This window comes from Ambystoma mexicanum, chromosome 8 (genome assembly GCF_040938575.1).
Source record: "Ambystoma mexicanum isolate Mex_15411 chromosome 8, UKY_AmexF1_1, whole genome shotgun sequence".
Taxonomy (NCBI): Eukaryota; Metazoa; Chordata; class Amphibia; order Caudata; family Ambystomatidae; genus Ambystoma; species Ambystoma mexicanum.
In genome coordinates, this window is record NC_090929.1 from 1621230560 (window position 1) to 1621253267 (window position 22708).

General features: G+C 50.6%; 1 protein-coding gene across 1 annotated transcript in view; it reads left to right on the forward strand.

The window, feature by feature from the left end:
* The first annotated feature begins 19896 nt into the window (after window positions 1–19896).
* Window positions 19897–22708, forward strand: part of FHIP2A (FHF complex subunit HOOK interacting protein 2A) — a 416741-nt gene continuing 413929 nt past the window's right edge. The window contains exon 1 of the mRNA XM_069611895.1: window positions 19897–20155. Within this exon, the coding sequence (XP_069467996.1) occupies window positions 20111–20155 (45 nt within the window). The 5' untranslated portion in view covers window positions 19897–20110. The remainder of the gene's footprint in view (window positions 20156–22708) is intronic.

The window sequence follows — 22708 nt, forward strand, 5'->3', positions numbered from 1 at the left end:
AGTGAGTTGAATTTTATAAGTATTTTTTTAAAATATGAATATTTATGGATGTTTAGTGTTTAACCAATTTGAGGATTTGCAGGGTTAGGATTATGGTGTTATAAATTATAAAGCATTTTGTATGGGAAAATATATTGAGAAATGTGTTAGTAAGTGAATTTACATGAGAAATATAGAAAATGTATTGTATTTTGAGTATAATCCTTATGGGCGTATTGTGATGTTTGTGTTTAGTAATTAAGCGACCATGACATTGGGTGTTTAGGTGAATATTGGTCATGGTGAAATGGGTTAGGCATGTTAGAATTACAATGCCAGTACAAGAGTAGGCATTAGTAAATTGGCATTGAGATTGCAGCATGAGTTATGTTGTCTGGGTGGTAGCGCTCCTGGTCAATGGTATGTTAGTCTGTTAATCAAAATTGAGCCAGAGTTAAGTGTTATTTGGATGTATGTGATGCCCAAGTGAGTAATTTGTGGAAGAGCTGTGAGTCAATGTGTATGGATTTTGGTTATTGGATATTGGTTATATGGCAGAATAACATATTTATATAAATCTATGGTGAGATGAAGTATAAAAGAAAAATTGCGCATATGTTGGTGAATGCATTCGTTCTAATGGAGAGATCTGTACACATGACGGGTAGTTTGGCCAACTTTCTGTCATGGTGTGTTCGTTTCACGTGCTGTGTCTCTGCACTTACGCTGTTCTTATGTGATCTGTGTGTTGTTTGTTACTTTTCTTATATTTCCTACTTTTCTATGTTTTCTTCCGGGTAGTTAGTGAGCGAATGTTAGAATGGTTGTCTAAGTGTTATGCCATGCTATTGACAGGTTTCTATTGTTGTGATGAGTGGTGGTCTTGGTGTGGACAGATGATGTATGTTAGTGTGTATTTGATTGTTAGTTTAGTTGTGGTTGATGAAGTTTAGCGGGCGTGGCAGGGCCGAGTCTCCGTGTGGCAGGCGGAGTGGAAGGAGTGTATGTCTGACGTAAAAGCTGCGAAGGTGATGGAATGTGGTTTGTTGTTGGTTAGTGCTTGCAGGTGGCAGCTGTGAGACTCAGCTGTGGTTTTGAGTGTAGCAGTTGTGTTGGATTGGTTTGTGGTGGATGTGATGTGTTGTGGAGAGAACCTGTTCTTTTGTTATGGTTGTGTGTGCTTGTTGAAAGGAACGGGATGTGTAGTATCTTGTGTTGGGATGTAGCTGCTCTGCATCAAGTGCACTGATGCAGGCAGTAGAATGTATGAGGTAAGCATGGAACTCTGCTGGTTCAGGATTCCATGAATGACAGTTAAGGATTCAGGAAGGGAGATTGCATGAAGTAAGATATATATCTTATAGCTCCTACTCCCTCTTCATAACTGTACCCTGAAACTAATAAAGCCTACTTCCATTTGTACCTGCCTGTCTCCTGACTGGTCCCTACATACATTAAAGAACCCCATTATGCTACACATCTCCCCTTCACAATGCACATAGACCATGAAAAAGACATGCTTGAAACTGATCATCTGATATTCATCACAACGGCTGCTGGCTTTTCAAAACCTTGTAAAACTAGTTGCCCAACGCAGGTTTTTAGCCAGCGCAATTCTTAACTTGTCAGAGAACTATGCGGCAAAACAAATCTGTATATTCATACCACCAAAACCTATTTCCCTAGAGACCCCCATGCATGTGTAACTATACATGTATGTTCAGGACTACCGTATCCCCTCACACTGATTTTCCCATTGCAAATCTCTTACCTCGCATGCACATGTAGAGCTCCCTGCTGCCCGATTGTTAAGCTCTATGTGGCATGACACACCTGTATTGTGTTTATATTCTATCAGCAGTTTTGACACTTATCTTGCTGTGCACATGCACATCGAAAATGTATCAACTAAAACACAAACAACACTAAAAATAATGCATTAGCTACACTAGATTCATAGTAAATTGCCACATTGTGTCAACATCGCTGTCATCCCAGCCACCAACATGGCGCGCACAATTCAAACTTCTCTTTATCGTGGGACCGTTATCAACCACCCCAACAAATGCTAAGGATTATCCCACCCGAGTAATCGAATGTATGAATATGTAATGTGATGATTTAATGTAATGTCATGATGCAAAGAGATTATGCATATGGGCTTATCTGTATGACGATTACCCACCTCTTTGGCCTGTTAAGGATTCCAATCAGGCGTCACACACCGGACCAGGACACCTGGTCTTAGCCTGGGATGTGGTGCGCAATAGGAATGCTTTTTCTTTAATTTCAACAAGTTCAAATTGAGCCGGTACCCGACCTGTCTCACACCCACTTCTACAAATACCCTGGGTCACAATGGACCATGAACCAGGCCGGTTGGTGAAAATACAATATTTATTTATTTTTAGAATTCACAAAAATCACACGCATTTTAAGATTGGGCAGAAATCACCAATGGGGTGATAATTACAATAGGAATGGAAGCAATGCACTTGGTTAACATCCTAGTAGAACATATCCAAAGCACAAATGAATAGGAGCACTTTTTGAATTAGGATAGATAGCACTCAAGTTAAGGTTTCCCCCTGCAATGTTCCCTTAACCCACAATTAATCATGGATAGAGGGCAGCAGGTAGTCAGGAATAAGAGGGAGCAAACAGAATCAAAATCCGACCTTCCCTCACAAAATAAGAGGCAAAGGCCTAGAAATAACACTCGGATTTTGACAAATAATTAATTATATGTGTGTTTAAATAAGGATATATATATGTTTTATCACAGTATTAGGGATTTTTTTATCACTATCAACCATAGGGTGAGGTATCACAAAAGCATACAATTAGCAAAACAGATTGAATTGAAAACCCAGTGCAGCCGAATTCACACATGGAAAAGTTGCATTTGTTCTATTTGCAGTTTTAAATGCCAAAACGTTTTTTTGTTAAATGGGTGAAACACACTGAATCGGAATGCGGGTTTTGGGGAGGGTGATACATGAACTGCACAGGGACAATACCGAAGTGAAAGTAGGGCTGTAGCTGGGGAACTGAGAGAGATCTGGAAGGTAGAATGAGGTTCATTTTTAGGAAAATAGTGCAATTCAAAAGAGAAAATCTGTTTTAAAAATGAAAGGCAAATTTTTCTTAAACTAAATTATCTAGACTATATTGTTAAAGAAAGCCACGGTACGTTCAAAGATTGATTCGTGACGTCAACCTTTTCCCGCCGGATTCTGATCTATGTGGGAATTAATTTAAATTACTCCAAATATTACTAATGAGTTACAAGATGAGGTGAATGAAAGAATTGCGCTAACACTAGAAAACAAGAACAAGGTGCACAGAGAATTAAAGCAGTCTATACAAGTTATCAGGGTATGGATAGGGTTGCTTAGAGAGTGGAACAAAGACAAAAGTCAAGATGGGGTAGACTATGGGCCTCATTACGAGTGCGGCGGTAAGGGGTTACCGGTGCCGGTAAGGATGCTGGTGCCGTTCAACCCTTACCACCGCATTACGAGGTCCCTTAGCGGGAGCTGCTAAGAGACCAGGGAGCTAATAACGGGCCTGTTGCTAACAGGCCCGTTATTAGCTCCCTCCCCATTCCCATTGAGCCCTATGGGGGTTCGAATGGGAATGGGGATGGGTATTTTGTATGGGGATTTACCGGGTCTCCAAGGTTGGAATGACCCGGTAAATCCCCATTCAAAGAACCCAGACCCGGACATGAGTTTGGAGGCAGCCATGGCGCTAATAGCACTATGGCTACCTCCAAACTTGTAATGACCCCCTATGTGTTATGGGATAGGGGATACTCACAGTCCGTTCTGAAATTTGAGATTAGGAAGAGTCAACCAGGTTCTGGACTCCAGGGCTCGGGTCACCGGGTAGCAGCTGACTCTCCTATCAGAACAAGAGCTGGGCCTGTCTGGTCACTGGATAATCAGGACAGCTGGATGGTAGGGTTGCAGCGGGTATTCAGTTACTGGGCAAAAAGCCAGGCTGGTCTCAGGATGCTTCCCAAAAGAATACCACAGCTTTTCCCTTTGGTTATTGGGATTTTAGTGGGATTTCAGGATTGAGGCCTTGCTGGGGTAGGATCAGCAATGCTTTGGCCTTGCTGGGATAGGATCAGCTATGCTTTAGCCTTGCAGTGGAATCTGGAATCTGGCAAGATGAATGTAAAAGATTAGGAACGCAGGCACAGGAAATTCAGGAACGAGTGTGTGTAGAGTTCTGTCAGCCACCCTTTTTATAGAGCATGGTGACATCAGAGAATTATACGGTAGGGCAAGCTTAGCTAAGCACACCTCTAAACAACGGGATTGGTCAGGGTGATAGTTACTGCCTTCCTCTCAGCTGGTTGGGTTTCAAGGAAATGATGTCAGATTTATGATGCGAGTTTTACAATGTCCAGAACCTCCCACAGTTACTTTAGCTAACATCCAGTGGCACATTTGTACAGTTGGGGCCTTTTAAGAAATTACATAAGCAGGTTACATATTTTATGCAGAATATGTCAGTCCAACTCTCCAGTTTGTAAAACATTGTTTCGCTCATTTATTGTCATTTTTAGTGTCAAATAATCGGCCTAAAATTCTAAAACTTTATACAGGTGTATGGATTATCATTAGGCATATCAGTATTGATTTTCTCATTGGAATCATGTACATTTCCGTGGAATGCCCAATTCTCTGCCATTTCTGTTCCCATGGTGGCAGTGAAGACTACGTCTTAAATTAAAACCCACAAAATCACATTAAAACTGTTAACTTTACATTCCTGTTAATTTCTGTTGCAAAAATAACCGCCTTCAATGTTTCTTAATAAAAAAGTCTTTTGAAACAAATGGGCTGGCTTTTGTTCTTCACTGGCCCTTTTTTTTCTCTTCAGCTACCACCAACTGTCCCTTCAGCCCCATGTGGGATGGGGGTTTCCCAGTTTGATTGAAGATGTATGGCCCCTCCACTTCACAGGTTGCTGTCCCAGAACTTCCATTGTAAGAGGCCTCAGCCCAGACCAAAGTCTGCCAAGGTAGCAATTAGCACTTATGTGTTCTAGCATCTACTGTGAGGGGCCTTCTGTTGCTGGCGACCCCCAAGCAGAAACCTGTATGGAGCTGACTTCCCCCATGTAGCCAATGCAATGTAATTCCTTATTTTATTTATTTTTGTGAGGAATCAGAATAAAGCCGTTGAATAAGATCTCACATGTCTGTTTCACAGCACAAGACCCCTTCACATTGCTAGATAAGGGCAGGGCCTTATCCAACATACACTTTTAAACAAGTATGTTTTATTATTTTGCAAAAGTACATTTAAACATGTGGTGACTGCTGACACTATGCTTTGCAAATTCGGTTTTTCTCTTCCCTCTGAATCCCCACATTGTTTTAGATTCTTGTATGCAGCAATTTGTTTAAACCCAGATACACTGAAATTGACCTAGGCCCAGAAAGCCAGGGCCTCTTTGACGCATTGATCTTTGATATTTTGTAACCCAAAAGTAAAGCGTTTGCTGTGTAGCTGAATTAAAGCTTCTTTTGATTTCTTCAGACCTGAACAACAGCCTGTCATTCAGGGATACTGCTCTTGTCTGCTGAAGCACAATGTGAATGTGAATGGGCATGGCAGAGTCTCATTAATAAAAGTAGTGTGATGAGGAATTAGAGGAAAAAGCATCAGAGCAACATCATTTTTAAATGTAAATATTTCCCTTTTTTCAATGGGAACTTTCGGTTTGCAGCAACGCAGCGCTGCTTTTTCACTCCCTTTCTTTTGTACATGTAAGAACACACTGGCAGGCTTTCTCAGTGTGCCCCATTGTTCCACCCTGCCCAATATGTGCTTGGCAAGATGGTGCAGCCATCTTTTTGTAACTTCAAAATGCAGTTTTGCCGTGAGGCAGTGGTGCTCAAAAGGAGCCAGCGCATCTGTTTTGCTGTTTCTGCTGAAGTGCAGCTTTGTTATGGTTGGGAGTACTGCCGAGTGGGTAAATATAGCCCACAGACCAGGTGTCTAAAATATGGTTTATGTTGCAGCTTCCATGATGGATAACAAGCCAACAGGCTCATGAAAACCATGGTGAACAGTTCAATCAGCGTTTATCGGTTGGAGCGGTACAGTTTGAAAGTACCAGCAAAAGAAAGAGGAGTTGTTAAGACGGTGGACAGGATTTAAAGGGATGGACATAGACAATTGGATAATAAAGGTCACATGTTTGGAAGGACCAATAACACTAAGGACTACAAATGACTCAAATCTTATGGAGATTGTAGTTTATTCGCATTTGCGATGTTTATTGTTATTGTTTAATGATGCTGCTTGAGAAGTAAAGTTGAGAGTCAAGCATAATCCTTCACCACTGTCAGGCCGATTCATGGAATTAATGTGCGCTGAAATTTTCGGCGCTAGCGTCCGAAAACGTGCGATTCGAAGTGAAAGAGCGAAAATTGCAGTGCAAGTGCGAATATCGCAGGGAAACCAGCGCACATCTATTCATGGAAGTCCGTGCGCAAGTACAATCAGGGATGTGCGCTGAAAAAGTGCGCGGCGCACGCCGGCGCACAGGTCATCTAACGGCGTGCGCTAAGGCCACAGCGAAAGCGCACATAGCGCGGCGCACAAAACAAAAGTAGGCGTAACACGGGGCGTAACACTCGAAAAGGGGAACAACTCGTGAAAATGTGGGCGTCACAGGGGAAGTACAGGAGGCAAGTGCGCGGAACGCCCACACGCTCGCCTACAACACGTATTCATGGAATCGAATAGGGCAAACCAGCGCACGGTCAAAGACGCGCACAGACCCAAACCCGTCCGCCACACGAAGGCAGGCGGTAGCGTCCCTGCGCTGGAAAAAAATGTGCGCCAAAATGTGCGCTAACAAAAAGCACGAATATACAGCTCTGATGAATGTCCCATACTGTGGCCCCCTAGGACAAATGGCATGCAAAGGGGTATGCGACAAACAGCGACACGTGTGTGAAAAATAGCGTGTGTGTGTATTCCGGGTGTGCGCAGGAAGTTTCACACGCGATCGGGCCTGGGTGAGCAGGGTATGTGTATTACTGGGGTGCGCGGGAAGTGTCACACGTGATTGGCCTGGGTACGTGTATTTCAGGGGTTTGCGTGAAGTTTCACACGCGATAGGGCCTGGGTGAGCGGGGTACGTGTATTCCAGGGGTGCGCAGGAAGTTTCACACGCGATCGGGCCTGGGTGAGCGGGGTACGTGTATTACTGGGGTACGCGGGAAGTGTCACACGCGATTGGCCTGGGTACATGTATTTCAGGGGTTCGCGTGAAGTTTCACACGCGATCGGGCCTGGTTGAGCGGGGTACGTGTATTCCAGGGGTGCGCGGGAAGTTTCACATGCGATCGGGCCTGGGTGAGCGGGGTACGTGTATTACTGGGGTGCGCGGGAAGTGTCACACGCGATTGGCCTGGGTACGTGTATTTCAGGGGTTCGCGTGAACTTCCACACGCGATTGGGCCTGGCCGAGCGAGGTACGTGTATTACTGGGGTGCGCGGGAAATTTCACACGCTCGCCTACAACACGTATTCATGGAATCGAATGTGGCTAAGGCATGCGCCCAAAAAGACGGGCCAATCCGGAAACACGTACGCCAGCAGGAAGAAGGCGTACGTCGACCCGCGCATCATAAAAGTGCGCGCAAACAACAAACAAGCTCAGACGCCAGGATGAATATACCGTTCCTAGCAGCAGTGGCCGTGGGATACCGCAGGAGGGGGAGGAGGATAGTCCGGGCCAGAATTTTTACACCCAGAACCAGCCTTTTTGGGATGCCTGATGACCACGTGTATGGGAGGTACAGGTTTCCACCTCACATAATACTCGACCTGGTCAGTGAGTGGGAGGATGACCTCACATCACCCACCCTGTGCTCCCAAGCACTCAGCCCCCTGGAGAAGTTCCTTAATGTACTGCACTTCATGGCCACTGGATCATTTCAGCAGACAAGTGCCAGAGTGGGGGGGGTATCACAGGCCACGCAGTCACGCTGTCTACACCAGGTCTTGGCCATCATCACTACACGCCCATCAGTCCGCAGGCACATATGCCTGCCCAGAACACCTGCAGAAAGGCAGGCTGCCACCCAGGATTTCTACGGGGTGGCACAATTCCCCAAAGTGCTAGGTGCCATTGATTGCACCCATGTGGCTCTACGTCCCCCCAGGGCATCTGAGCACATCTATAGAAACCGCAAGCACTGGCATTCTATCAACGTCCAGGTAGTATGTGATGCCAAGGGAATCATCACCTCAGTATATGCCAACTATCCAGGGTCCACCCAGGACAGTTTCATTTACAGAATGTCAACCCTAAACCGAGACCTAGAAGCTGGGCGGCATGGCGATACATAGCTGCTTGGTGAGTATAAATGCCACTGCACATGCATGCATGTCAGATACTGAGTAATGTCACAACCCCATTAATGATACCCATCACCACCTCCCCAGGGGACAGTGCCTACCCTCTGAGCACCCACATTATGACGCCAATTCGGAACCCCACCACGCCACCCCAGGTAAGATACAACACAGCCCACATTGCAACCCGGGGCATAGTGGAGCGCACATTCGGAGTGCTCAAGTCACGCTTTCGCTCCCTTGACCGTTCTGGCGGGCAGCTGTTATACGCTCCCCCAGTAGTGTACAGGATCATAGTGGCAGCATGTGTCCTGCACAATGTTGCAACACGCCGGGGCCTGGCCGTGGACATGGTGGTGCCCCCACATCCCCAACCACATGCACGCCCGCTGCGCATGGGAGGGGAAAGGGCACGGGGTGAGGCAGCCCGTACGCAGCTGGTGGATAATTACTTCACCTAAAATCACACCCCTGTGGAGTGCACACATCCCTGGCACATACCAGCTGACTATCAATGATGATGAGTCAAGTGACAGTCAACTGTCACAACCATACCAGCCTGAGATTATTCACCTGGAAGTGTTCCATTGTGTGCATCCCTACCTACACAAACACCACCAATGCTGTGTCATCAAAAGACACACTTCTATGCTGCTAAAATATTACCCCCTTGCAAGATACAACATGACAACAGTGCCATGTCACCCAACCCCTCCCCAGCACCGCCACCCAACACACCATGGCATGTCATGCTATTTGAGAGCAAACAAAGGAATCCCCAAAACATGACACCAGTGTCACAAAGTACAGTGTCCCGAATGGAAACTGGCCACACACAATATGCTCCCATTAATGTAGAACTGACAACACACATGACCAAATACTTACCACACTACAATGCAGCTACCCAACCCCAAACATAGCATTCACATGACAGTACTAAGTTAAAGGATACGTAGCCTTACAACCTGGTGACGCTAGCACATCGACCATTTCCAACTGTACAGTGTTGGTCCCACGCAAATCTGGAAGTGCACTGCTTACAACATGAACTCCATCTCCAAAGTAGATGGCCTTGTGAAGACATGAGGAATGAACCTGCTAATTGGGAGGGAGACATGGATGCACAAGCACACATCAATACACTATGCAGTGTACAATACAACAACAATATGCACTAGGAATGTATGCACAGTATTAACTACAGACTGCCCACACATGTCATGGGAGTCCAACGTCACTGTGTAAGTCATTGTCACTTGGGCACACCCTTTGCAAGCCCATGGAAATGGGAAGCAGGAGGGGTGTGTGTCTCACGAACCCAAGCATCTAACCCAAACTCAGGACAAGCCTGCATGTGCCCAGCCGGAATACAGTGGATGCCCATGGGAGCCACACAAGGCAACACACTGTAACAAAAAATCAAGAATCAAAAATGGCCATGTGGAGGCCAGGGGGGTGGGGGAGGCCACCCAGGAGGTCCGAGGACAGGGTGCACACCAACAGCCACCTGTGTGGATGTTGCGAAAAAAAAACACCTCCATGGGCTCATGGCCTGCACGGCTACGCTATCATGAGAGATTCTGAATCGCTGTGGTCGCTCTCATCACTATGTGCTGCTGCCGCTACAGGAGGTGGTGGTGCTATGGGAGGCAGCCCACGCAAAGCCCTATTCTGGTCCTCCATGGCAGCAAGCGTGCGGGTGTGGAAGGTCTATTTCTGGAGGAATATGGTGCGGAGACCCCCATGCACCACCTGACGTGATGCCCGGACCTCCTCCCGAGTTGCCTGCATCTCTGCTGAGAGCGTACGTGTGACCCGCTCCAGCAGCTGTTCTGTCCTCGTGACAGTGGAAGCCTCAAGGTCCACAAGAGTCTGCCTGAGGTGATGGACTTCTAACCTCAGGGCTTCCCTCTGGCCCTGGGACTCTAAAGAAATGGCTTCCCGCAGAGTGTCCCGGGCTGCCCGTCTGTCCCTGTTGGACGCCAACATGTCCTCCCTGAGTGATTGGCAAATGGAGTCTGTTGCCTGCTGTGGTTGCTCCATCTGCCTTTCTGGGGGGACAATGGAAGTGGCCACCCTCTCCATTGCTTGAGCCATCATCTCAGATGATGCTGCCTGTTGGTTTGCCATACCGTATATGGATTGCTCCCATGCTGTATTGCCTGGTGGCGTACGGCCACCGCGTCGGCGGGCACCACACCTGTCTGGGGCAAGGCGAACTGTGCCTTGCTGTGTCGGCACTGCCTGATGCTGTAGGACTGCATTCCCCCTCTGATCTGCTGGCCCAGGAACAGGATCAGATGTTGCAGAGTGTGGCCCTGCATCCGTAACCACCAAAGGCGGACCTACCAACACTGACATCCCCATAGTGGGCTGTACCCCTGGTGCAGGTGGGTCGTACAGAACAGAATCCCTTCCAGAAACACCTACCTGCGAAGGCACATAGGTCTTGTCATCCGAATCAACACCTGAATAGAGGTCTGGGGAGGTGCACCCAGAGACACCCCTGGAGAGAACGGTCTGCAGCAAGAGTGGGTTCTCACCCACCACCACACCCCGTCCCCCACTGGTGCCCGGTCGTGCCTGAGATCCCTCCTGGGTCTGCACCATCTCCTCACCCTCAACAGCATCAAATGTGTCAACCCCTGCAAAAACATGAAAGACAAAAAATGGAAACAGGCATTAGCACCATGGCACACAATTAGGCCTGACAAGCTACAGAACCAGTACTTGATTGACACATGTCCCACATGACTATAACCCTTCCATGCATGCACTGTCACTGAGTTTGAAGGGGAGGAAAATGTCAGACACTGATGACACCAATATGGAAGAGCAACTCATTAGCTGCATGCTGGCTAGCAGTGCCATTACACATTGGCCTGTGAGTGGCATGTCCAATCCACATACATGACACATGCCATCACACAGATGGCATGTACCATAGGCATGTCACATATTGTTTGACAACAGGGCTGAGAAATGCATAGTGAAAGTGTGGGAATTGAAACAATCAGCCTGAATGAACACTGGAAAATACGGAACAATGTTGTTGCAAGATGGCACTTCAAGGGCAACTGGCGTGATGTTGCACAAAATGTCTACTGTGGGCAGAAGGGATACTGTAATACCCAAATACAGGGGCGCAGAATGTTTTGGATGAAGCACATGGGTGACCCAAACCACTCAGGCACACACACCCTCACCTGGCACTCAATCAGAATCCCTCACACACACAACATACACATGGATCACACACACATGCATGTGCACTCACCGGACAATGCCTCGTAATCTGGCAGTTCTCCCACACCTTGGATCTGTTCCTCTGTTACGTAGGTCCCAGCAACAGACTCATGTACAGTGAGTTCAATGTCATCTTGTGGAGACCCACCTCCAGTCACCAGAGTAGCGGCATGACTTGAGGCCAGCTTTTTCTTTGCCCTGCGCTTAAGGTAATTCCAGCGCTTGTAGCACTCACCAGCTGTGCGCCTCACAAATCCAAGGGCACTTATGATGTCCGCGACGGTCTGCCAGTGTGCCTGACGTCGAGCAGGTGTGGTCTTGAACCCTGAAGTGATCAACATTTCGCTGTCATGTGCGGACACATACTGCACAAGTGCATCACGTTCGGCATCATTAAAGCTAGGCTTCCTTGGCGTGCCGGACTGCGTGGCCGTGTCTGGGGTATCAGCCTGTACTGGACGAGCACTCTTCCTCTTTCTTTTGGAAGGTGGTGGGGATCCTGAGTGGCCTACGCCGCTCTGACCACTAGGGGCAGGAGCACTGGTGGACTGGGTAGTTGGAGTGTGGGAATGCACACTGAGCATGGGACTTGGTGCAGGCATTGGCTGAAGTGTGACGTAGTCAGGGGGAACGTTAGCAAGATGGACTGGGACCAACACTGCCCTGGCTGGGAGAGTCAGAGCTGGGGTGGATGGAGCTGCAGCTGCCCCTGCAGCCTCCCCACCCTGCCTACTCAGGGCAGCAGATGACATAGCTACCCCTGATCCACGTGGCCTGGTGACACCAACTTGCACCGCCACACGTGGCCTAGACTTGGCGACCTGGAAGTCAGCCTGGGAGTCACCCTCTGCCAGGTCAGGTGCCACAATGGGCCGGTCCAACAAGGGCTGAGCAGAGATGGTGTCAGCCACGTTTCCCTCAACATTGGGGGGGGGCATGGGTGTCCCTGACTGGTCCTCCACACATGGGGGGCTAGGGGTACCCTGCAAATCCCGGCCACGTCCCCTACTGCGCCCACCATGTGGGTGCTCGGCCACCTATGCCACCCTTACCGCTTGGTCGCCTCCCAACCATGGCACTGATGTTGCTGTGCGTATGGGAGTTGCAGTAAACTATTGTCCTGGGCAATTGGGGGTCAAAGGGGTAGGGTACTAGATGGAATTCATACCCTAGTGCTCTGGCAAGGCTGTATGTGACCCCTGGGGAAAGATGACAGGTCACGCAATGCACAGGCACCCCAAAAACAGAAAATAACGTGCACGCAACCCCTCGTAGACCACATGCGTGGAAAAATGAACCCGCACTACGCTGTGGCACCCAGAAAAACAAAAATGAACGTACGCGTGTTACACGCAGCCTACAATGATCTCTGAAGGGGTACGCGACACACGGGGCTAGCACAGTTGGTAAATACATGCGCGACTCACCGTCTGCCTGTAAAAAGAGCGTGAAAAATACGCGCGTGTGCGCGTTGGCAACACCCCCGCCAAAAGAAGAATTGTACGCTGTCTGAGGAGACAGGACAAAAGAAGAAGTGAACGCTGTGTGAGCAAACAGGCCCAGCAGAAAATCAGAAAAAAGCTGTCAGAGGTAACAGGGAGTACGAACTAGAAACGCTGTGAAGTAAATCGCGTGTGAACCGACAAGAAGTACAGAATTCACCCACTCGCTCTCCACGAAAAGCACGTACAAGGAAATGACGTCCTACACGTACCTTTTGAACCGGCCCACACGTCCAATGTCACTTCCGCGTATACACGCTAAGGCCCTATCCTCCAATTACACGAGCTGACACTCGGACGCGCAGTTATTGGATGTGTAACATGCACCCGGGTTCAGGGAATTGCCCACGCGCGCACATCACAGATGCGCTTACGCACTAAGGGCCTTTGGTCCAATGAAATCGCATACACGTGCTGACGCGCTTACGCGTTAAGGGCCTATCCTCGAATTACACGCTGACGTGCAAGATTTTCACGTGCCAAATCACTCCGTATCAAGCTGGCCACGCGTTCGCACACGGAAGACCACGCTCCTGCCCAGAAGGCCGAATTACTGCCCCCCAGAGCCCCGAGCACGCTCCCACCTGCCATCTGCTGCTGCCTGATTGCCTGCTGCCCACGTGCCCTGCCATTTGCTGCCTGCACGTCAGCCCGGGGTGCTGTTGCTGTGACCACCCCTGCTGGAACCGAAGACTCCAGACTGCTATTCCATCGCTCCACAGCGCAGCCCCAGGACCCAGTTGCCCACCCACACCTGCCTCTGGGGTTGCCATGTCGGGCACTACACCATCTGGCACCACTGGCAACCCCCAGCCAGAGAGGCAGAGGGCCACCAGCTTCACTGCCACCGAAGTTGGTGTCCTGGTGGAGCAAGTCCTGGGGCAGTATGATGCCCTCTTCGGAAGGTCGGCCACCGACAAGGAAGGACGGACTCAGATCTGGACGGACATCGTGACTGCCATCAACACGGAGGGGGTGGCAGTGTGCGACTTCCAACATGTCAAGAAGCGCTGGGAGGACTTCAGGTCCAGGACCCTCAACAAGGCCCGGCGCCTCTTGAAGGCAGCGGATGCTAAGGGGTGCCGGGGCCACCTGTCGGAACATCAGATGAGGGTCCTGGAACGCATATGCCCAGCGCTCCACGTCCAGGTCCTTGAGAGGCAGACCCGTCTGGAGTCGAGCGGTAAGTGTACATGCATACTGATTGGAAGCTGTGCGTGTGGTGGTGTGCCAGTAGTGTGCAGGTTGTACATGTGGTTTTGTAGGGCCATGTATGGATGTGTATGTACAGGGCTGTGAGGCTGACACATGCAAGTCCTTTCATGTGTGAGACACATGGATGGTGTATGTGTGGGCAAGCATGCAGGCCAAATGCAGATGTGTGAGCACACATGTTTGGATTACTGTGTATGTAAGTTGGCATGGTTGGGGTGTCACACATGGATGTTGGTTCCAGCTGCATGTATCTGCACCATTTACATGTGCATGTGTGTGTATTTGACATGGGTGCAACAGTGATGCAACATGGATGCATGTGAGACTGATATGTAGAAGCCTGATTGCCAGATGTGACATGGATGCCAATCTCATCACTGCGACAGTTGGCGGAGGTGTACACATGCATGTAATTGTGGTGGCGTCTGTGCATGTCTAGTGCACTCCCTGTGTTTCATGTGATGTCTGGCTCACCTTTGGCTGCTCATGCTGTTGTATGTCTATGGATGGTGCTGGCTGTTGCAATATGGCTGTGGAATTACTCATGTGTGTGAGTTGCAATTACATGTGTGTTGGGGATTGTGATGCCATGTCTGAAGTTTGACAATGCCACTCATGTACAACTGTCATGTGTGTATGAGTCTGTTGTACAGTGCCCTGATGCTCGTCTCCTATCTCTCCCTGTCTGCAGCGTCAACTGATGAAGAGGGCGGAGAAGGTGCTGTGGAGCACAGCGGCATGGATCGCACCGCCAGCCGGAGATGCAAGGCCTGACTCCCCTCCCAGGTTGTCATCTCGTCGGGGAGTGAGGAGTCCGGTGCCGCGTCCCAGGTCGCAGCTGCCGAGGGGAGGTCCAAGAGGCGGAGGTTGGAGTTGGACTCCTCAGCAGCCGAAGGGGCAGCTGAGACCTCACAGGGCCCAACGGAGGAAGATGGCACGGAGTCATCCATGTTGGTGGGGGGTTTGGTGGAGGAGGAGGCCGTGCAAGGGACAGAGACGGGGTCTGGAGGTGGGGATTCCACTGGTGCTAGTGGTGGAGTGCAGGGACAGGAGGCAGCACAGGCTGCCGCGGAGGTGCCTGTGTGTAATCCTGTCCCCGATCCTGTGACTGCATCATCTTGCACCAGCAGGGATACCTACGTCCAGACCTGTTCTCAGGGAGGGGATTGGCTTACACCAACTGGCCTTCCTCTCCCTGCAGAGGTGGCTATCCGGCACCGGTTTGAGCCTGTCCTGGGTGGGGTGGCGTTGCGTCAACGTGCCATGCGAGGTGACCTACAGTCTTTTCATGAGGAGAGTGCACGTCGTCTCGCATGGCTCGTTGACCGCGTTGACCCACTGGGACAGCTCACCAGGGCCGGATTCCTCCGTTTTCTGGACCTTGTTCCGACCCCCTCCTCAACTGAACCCCCTATGTGCCAGTCGTCCTGCGTGCCATCTTCCCACCCACGTGTCACCTGGGTGCCCTGTGGAGCTGCCTCTGACCCTGCGGCCAGGCTGGTGGAGGACACATCTCTGCCACAGTCGGGAGCCGGACGTCCAGCAGGGGTGGCCACCTCAACAACTGCATCCCAGCTGGAGGAGGACGTGCAGGCAGCAGGAGCCAGGGCACAGGCAGCGGCACAGCAGCAGCAGCAACAAGGTGGGAGCCATGATGGCTCGGGGCCATCAACATCGGCCGGAGGGCAGGAGGACCCTGGATGGGAAGTGTCTTCCGTGTGGCAGCGGTTGGGCCATGCGATAGATGCGGAGCGGCAGCGGGCGGAAGAGGCACGGCTCACGATGGTCAGGGCGGAGAACTCCATGCGTAGGGCCCTGAGGCGGGCCGAGTGCCTCGAGACCATTCGCAGGGACCTGGAGTTCCAGATGTCATCGTCCCTGCGAACCCTCAGGGCCATGGAAGAGGATCGCCTCCGGGACATCGAGCAGGAGTTCGATGATGCCCTGGCCCGGAACATCAACATTTGAGCCGTTGGACTTGCCCGCTGCCCTTGTAAATAGTTAGTTAGTTAGTTTTAGGTTTCCTTTGTTTTTTTCTTTATTTTTGGACAGCTTGGACAATGGACCACATTTTTGTATATAGTTTTTTTATTAGGTAGTAGTTTTTGGTAGGTTTCATTTCTTAAGTTGGGCTCATGGACCCTGGATTCTTCAATTGTACATAGTTTTACATTGGATTCATCTTTTTTGATATTTTTTTTGTGTTCACCATGGAGCAATGGTTTTTACTTTTTATTTTCCCTTGGATTTGATTTTTTGAACTGCGGCTTTGGACAACATTTATTTTTGGATTTCTTTTGCTTATGTTTTCTTGATTTTCATTATTTATCGGACATGGACCATTTCTTTTGTTATTCCCATTGTTGTGTGTTTAATTTGATTTACGTTCATGTTGTCTTTAATATATATTTTTTTATACTTCCATTTGTGGTATCATCTCATTGGTTTCATGCATGTCATGATATGGGTTTTGACATTCACTTGCACCCATTGTGTGTGTGTGACGGACATGTTAATTTACATACTTGCCATTGGGGTTGTATCATGTAATTTGCATTTCTATGTGGGTGGATGCAATACTTGGGTGGGTCTTTGGCATGTGGAGGCTGGCCATAAGGGCCAGGGATCTAGATTGTGATGACGTGTTGGCTGGGGGACATGTGTCGGGGCCTGCTGGCAGGTGCCCCGCACTGCTGGGGGGTGGGGGTGCAAGGGGACATGAGTGGGGGCCTGCTGGCAGGTGCCCCGCACTGCTGGGAGGTGGGGGTGCAAGGGGACATGAGTGGGGGCCTGCTGGCAGGTGCCCCGCACTGCTGGGGGGTGGGTGTGCAAGGGGACATGAGTGGGGGCCTGCTGGCAGGTGCCCCTCAGTGCTGGGGGGTGGGGGTGCAAGGGGACATGAGTGGGGGCCTGCTGGCAGGAGCCCCGCACTGCTGGGGGGTGGGTGTGCAAGGGGACATGAGTGGGGGCCTGCTTGCAGGTGCCCCTCAGTGCTGGGGGGTGGGGGTGCAAGGGGACATGAGTGGGGGCCTGCTGGCAGGTGCCCCGCACTGCTGGGGGGTGGGTGTGCAAGGGGACATGAGTGGGGGCCTGCTGGCAGGTGCCCCTCAGTGCTGGGGGGTGGGGGTGCAAGGGGACATATGAGTGTGGGCCTGCTGGCAGGTGCCGTGCACTGCTGTGGGGTGGGGGTGCAAGGGGGTAATGCGTTGGTGATCACTAGTGCAAGGTGACATGTGGCTTGGCTGGGGGGCATGCCCATGGTGGAAGGGCTGCCTGCGGGACATGACCAGGGGTGCAGGGTAGTCCCCTGCGGTGTGGTCTGCCTGCAGGGGCCGTGGAGGGTGTAGAGGGAACACCTGGGAGGACCCACACTGCCAATTCACGTGTAGGACTCCCCTGCACCCCCGAAATACACGTACCCCACTCGCAGAGGGCCCATCGCGTGTGAAACTTGCCCGCACCCCAGTAATACACGTATCCTGCTGGAATCGCGTGTGGAACTTCCCGCGCACCCCAGTAATACACGTACCCTGCTGAAATCACGTGTAAAACTTCCCCGCACCCCAGAAATACACGTACCCTGCTGGAATCGCGTTTGGAACTTCCTGCGTACCCCTGTAATACACGTACCCTGCTGAAATCGCGTGTAAAACTTCCCCGCACCCCAGAAATACACGTACCCTGCTGAAATCGCGTGTGGAATTTACCGCGCACCCCAGTAATACACGTACCATGCTGAAATCGCTTGTGGAACTTCCCACGCACCCCTGTAATACACGTACCCTGCTGAAATTGCGTGTAAAACTTCCCTGCACCCCAGAAATACACGTACCCTGCTGAAATCGCGTGTGGAACTTCCCGCGCACCCCTGTAATACATGTACCCTGCTGAAATTGCGTGTTAAACTTCCCCGCACCCCAGAAATACACGTACCCTGCTGAAATCGCGTGTAGAACTTCCCCGCACCCCCGCAATACACGTGCCCTGCTGAAATTGCGTGTGGAACTTCCCGCGCACCCCTGTAATACACGTACCCTGCTGAAATTGCGTGTTAAACTTCCCTGCATCCCCGAAATACACGTACCCTGCTGAAATCGAGTGTGGAACTTCACGCGCACCCCTGTAATACACGTACACTGCTGGAATCGCGTGTAAAACTTCCCCGCACCCCAGAAATACACGTACCCTGCTGAAATCGCGTGTGGAACTTCCCGCGCACCCCTGTAATACACGTACCCTGCTGAAATCGCGTGTAAAACTTCACCGCACCCCAGAAATAAACGTACCCTGCTGAAATCGCGTGTGAAACTTCCCGCGCACCCCAGTAATACACGTTCCCCACTCTGCGTTTGCTAGCCCTGTATACTGGTCCAGGGTTAGCGCAGCCCTTTGCGCTGAATTGGGAATTTTGATGGCTTTTCCTTGCGCGAGGGCGTTCTTGGGGGCGTAACTGGCGCTGCTGCAGGGTTGCTGCGGGACCGGCTGCTTTTGGAGGGTAAAATCCATGAATACGCTGTGTGCGGATATCGATTTTAGCGCACGCGGCTGGCGCAGACATTCACACGTGCACACTGTGCGCCAGCCGCGTGCGCCACTTTTGTGCGAAATTCTATGAATTACCCTGTGTGTCTTTAATAGAATTATGACTTTCTGTAACATATGTGTTGAAAATCTGAATTTTTATTTTTTTATTTACTGATTTAGTTTGAAAACAAACTTTACATTATTTTGTTTGCTCATAAAAACTTTCAAAATTCTCATTAAAACATTTCAAGCTTCTGTCACTTTCAAATTTCATCACAACTTTTAAGGTACATATAAACAGAAAATTCAAAAAGGAAAAAAGTCCCTCAATATTTCATCCAAAATAGTTGTTAATTTTGATATGTATACACAAGCTTATCATTTCCACCCCCAATATCTGAATTAAAAAAGGTAAATAAAAGTAAATGTATGTTTCTAATTCGAATGCAGTTGCCCTCAACGGTACACAATGCATTTTTACCCTTTAGTGTGGTGGGTAGAGCTGTGCAAATTATGCAACTTTTTGAGTCCAGGCCGTGGAAGTGGCAACATGCACAAGTGACCTACGAGCCCACTGTGAAAAGTTGGCATGGATGGGTCTATTATGGGCCAAAGGTTGCAGACCCCAGCTCTAAAAATAGTTGCCTAACCTGACGTCTCCTTTCGTCGGTGTAAAGTTGTAAACAATGGAACTCTTGCAGCCATCTTGCAATGGGGAGCGTTTATTCTGCGATGAAACTGCAGAACAGCAGACCTGACGTGGCGACTGCCTTCAGATAGCGGGTACTCCCCATTCGGTGAATTAAACCCGTCATAAGCAGGCGCGAACATGGCGTCCATTTTGGAACGGTGATGTTTCTTTATTAACCATAATGCGATCACAAGCACGAGCTATGAACGTGACTGATAGCACACGCACCTGTAGCTTGTTTGTCCTTCTTTTGTACCTATGCTCACACGCATCCGTAGCTTGTTTGTCCTTCTTCTGTGCCCATGCTCGCCCTGTCTGAATGGGGTTGTCTCTATGACAGTCTATGGCTTTGTTGCTCCCGGTGTGCGCCCCCTGGCGGTGGCCGGCGGTAGCGCCGCTTCAGTGTCCTACCGACGCTGTCAGTGCCACGGTGTCCGGTATCGCACAGGCCGCCGTGTAGCGAAGACTAGTGCCCCCGGACCGGCCTGACCCTGGAGCGCCGCCGGCGGCTGGAGGAGCTGAGCAGGAGCTCCAAGCAGCGGCTGCAGCGCTCCAGGATGTTCTCCAAGATCACTTCCATCCTGCAGCACGCAGTGGAGGCGGTGAGTGTCCCCGGGGGAAGACGGGCAGCCGGGCTGCGGGATGTCGGGCATGTGCGGCCTAGAAATGGGGTCCACTGAAGACTGGAGAGGGGGGGAGCGCAGGTGAGGCAGAGAGGAGTCTAGGGAGCCCCAACCTCCATGAATGCAGGACCAGATTCAGCTCCGAAAGACACTAATCAAATGGGGGGCGGGGGGCACTACTGTGCAAGCTGGCTGGTGGGGGGCGCACTACTGTGCATGCTGGCTGGTGGAGGGCGCACTACTGTGCATGCTGGCTGGTGGGGGGCGCACTACTGTGCATTCTGGCTGGTGGGGGGCGCACTACTGTGCATGATGGCTGGGGGGGCACTGCTGTGCATGCTGGCTGGGGGGGCACTACTGTGCTGGCTGGTGGGGGCGCACTACTGTGCATGCTGGCTGGTGGGGGCACACTACTGTGCATGCTGACTGGGGGGGCACTACTGTGCATTCTGGCTGTGGGGCACTACTGTGCAAGCTGGCCGGGGGCACTGCTGTGCATGCTGGCTGGTGGGGGGCGCACTACTGTGCAAGCTGGCTGGGGGGCACTACTGTGCATGCTGACTGGGGGGGCACTACTGTGCATTCTGGCTGGGGGGCCACTACTGTGCATTCTGGCTGGGGGGGCACTACTGTGCATGCTGGCTGCGGGGAGGCACTACTGTGCATGCTCGCTGGGGGGAGGCACTACTGTGCATGCTGGCTGGGGGGGCACTACTGTGCATGCTGGCTGGGGGGGCACTGCTGTGCATGCTGGCTGGGGGGGCACTACTGTGCATGCTGGCTGGTGGGGGCACATTACTGTGCATGCTGACTGGGGGGGCACTACTGTGCATTCTGGCTGGGGGGCACTACTGTGCATTCTGGCCGGGGGGCACTACTGTGCAAGCTGGCCGGGGGGCACTGCAGTGCATGCTGGCTGGTGGGGGGCGCACTACTGTGCAAGCTGGCTGGGGGGCACTACTGTGCATGCTGACTGGGGGGGCACTACTGTGCATTCTGGCAGGGGGGCCACTACTGTGCATTCTGGCTGGGGGGGCACTACTGTGCCTGCTCACTGGGGGGAGGCACTACTGTGCATGCTGGCTGGGGGGAGGCACTACTGTGCATGCTGGCTGGGGGGAGGCACTACTGTGCATGCTGGCTGGGGGGAGGCACTACTGTGCATGTTGGCTGGGATGGAGCACTACTGTGCATGCTGGCTGCTGCTCAAGATTGGAGAATGTGTCCTCTCGAGATTAGGGAAGGCACACGGATCCAATAAGTGCCATGCAGCCCATGAGAGCAATGAAGAGATGGAAGTGCCATGGCTCTAAAAATAATCACAGGTGAGTGAGTCCCCAGGTCCCAAACTAGATTCTAGAAAGCAGAGAGGTGGGCCATGCAACCTTGGGCTGTAATAATCAAGTAAAGCGCGGGTGAGAGGGTCCCTTACGTCTCAGATCGAGGAGATCAGAGAGTGCCTGCAACCTCTTGCTAGGGGTAGTCCACGAGCGTCCCTGCCCTTTATATTTTACAAATGAGATTGGAATTTTTGTCCCCTCCAGTTGTAAAGAGGTAACTTCAGTGCAAGGGCCTTATCTCTCAGATTGTAAGGAGCACATGAGTCCAAAGTGCCTGCAACGTCCGGTTGTGTGTAGGGTGGAGAAATGCAGGGGCCCTGGTACCTTCGAATAAAAATAGAGGTCCAAAAGGTTTCCTGCAACTTAGGTTGCTGTGAAAGAGAAGGGGGGAGTCCTGATACCTTCAGTTTGCAGGGAGCCAAACGTTATCCCCAAGCTTCTGCACCTTTGCCTGCAGAGATGACCCCTCAGTGTGCCCGGAGCCTTAGATTTTAGGTTGACGATTAAGTGCAGGGGGACAACCACTAGCCCCTGTGCCACCAGGATATGGATAAAGGAGGGCCTTCAGAATTAGTGTACCATCAGAACTGCCCTGCATTTAGAAAACACCACAGTTGCCTCTATTTCAGCACTATTAATAATGTTCTTTTTTGCAGTCCTTCCTCAATTACAACACACTATTAATGTATTTAGTGCCTTATTATGAGTTTCGAGGTATTTCAGAGGTGAAATCTCTGAAATACCACCAAGTGGATTTACAGTTACCACCACTTGCTCCTGTGGATTACAAGTGGTGGCAGGTGGTGTAAATCCCCATTTTCTGGAGTCTATAGGACTCCACTGGGGATTTTTGGTGGAATTACCATCGTTGGAATTACAATTCCGCAAATTATTATTTTTTTATTTTATTTGTAAACATATTTTTATAATTTATATATTTTTATTTTTATTTTTGGGCGTTGAGTGGGAAGATATACCTCCAGGGTTTTGCTGGAGGGAAATCCTCCACTCAACACCAAAACTCATAATTTGGCGCCGTTGTAAAATTGGCAGTAACTGTTATCTCCAATTTTACCACTTACCGCCGCACTCTTAATGAGGCCCAGCGAACCGTATGTTTTGAATTGGGGGACCAAGAGGGAACACTGCATATGTTTTGCATAGAGGTTTGGGAAACGGGGGCGGGACACCA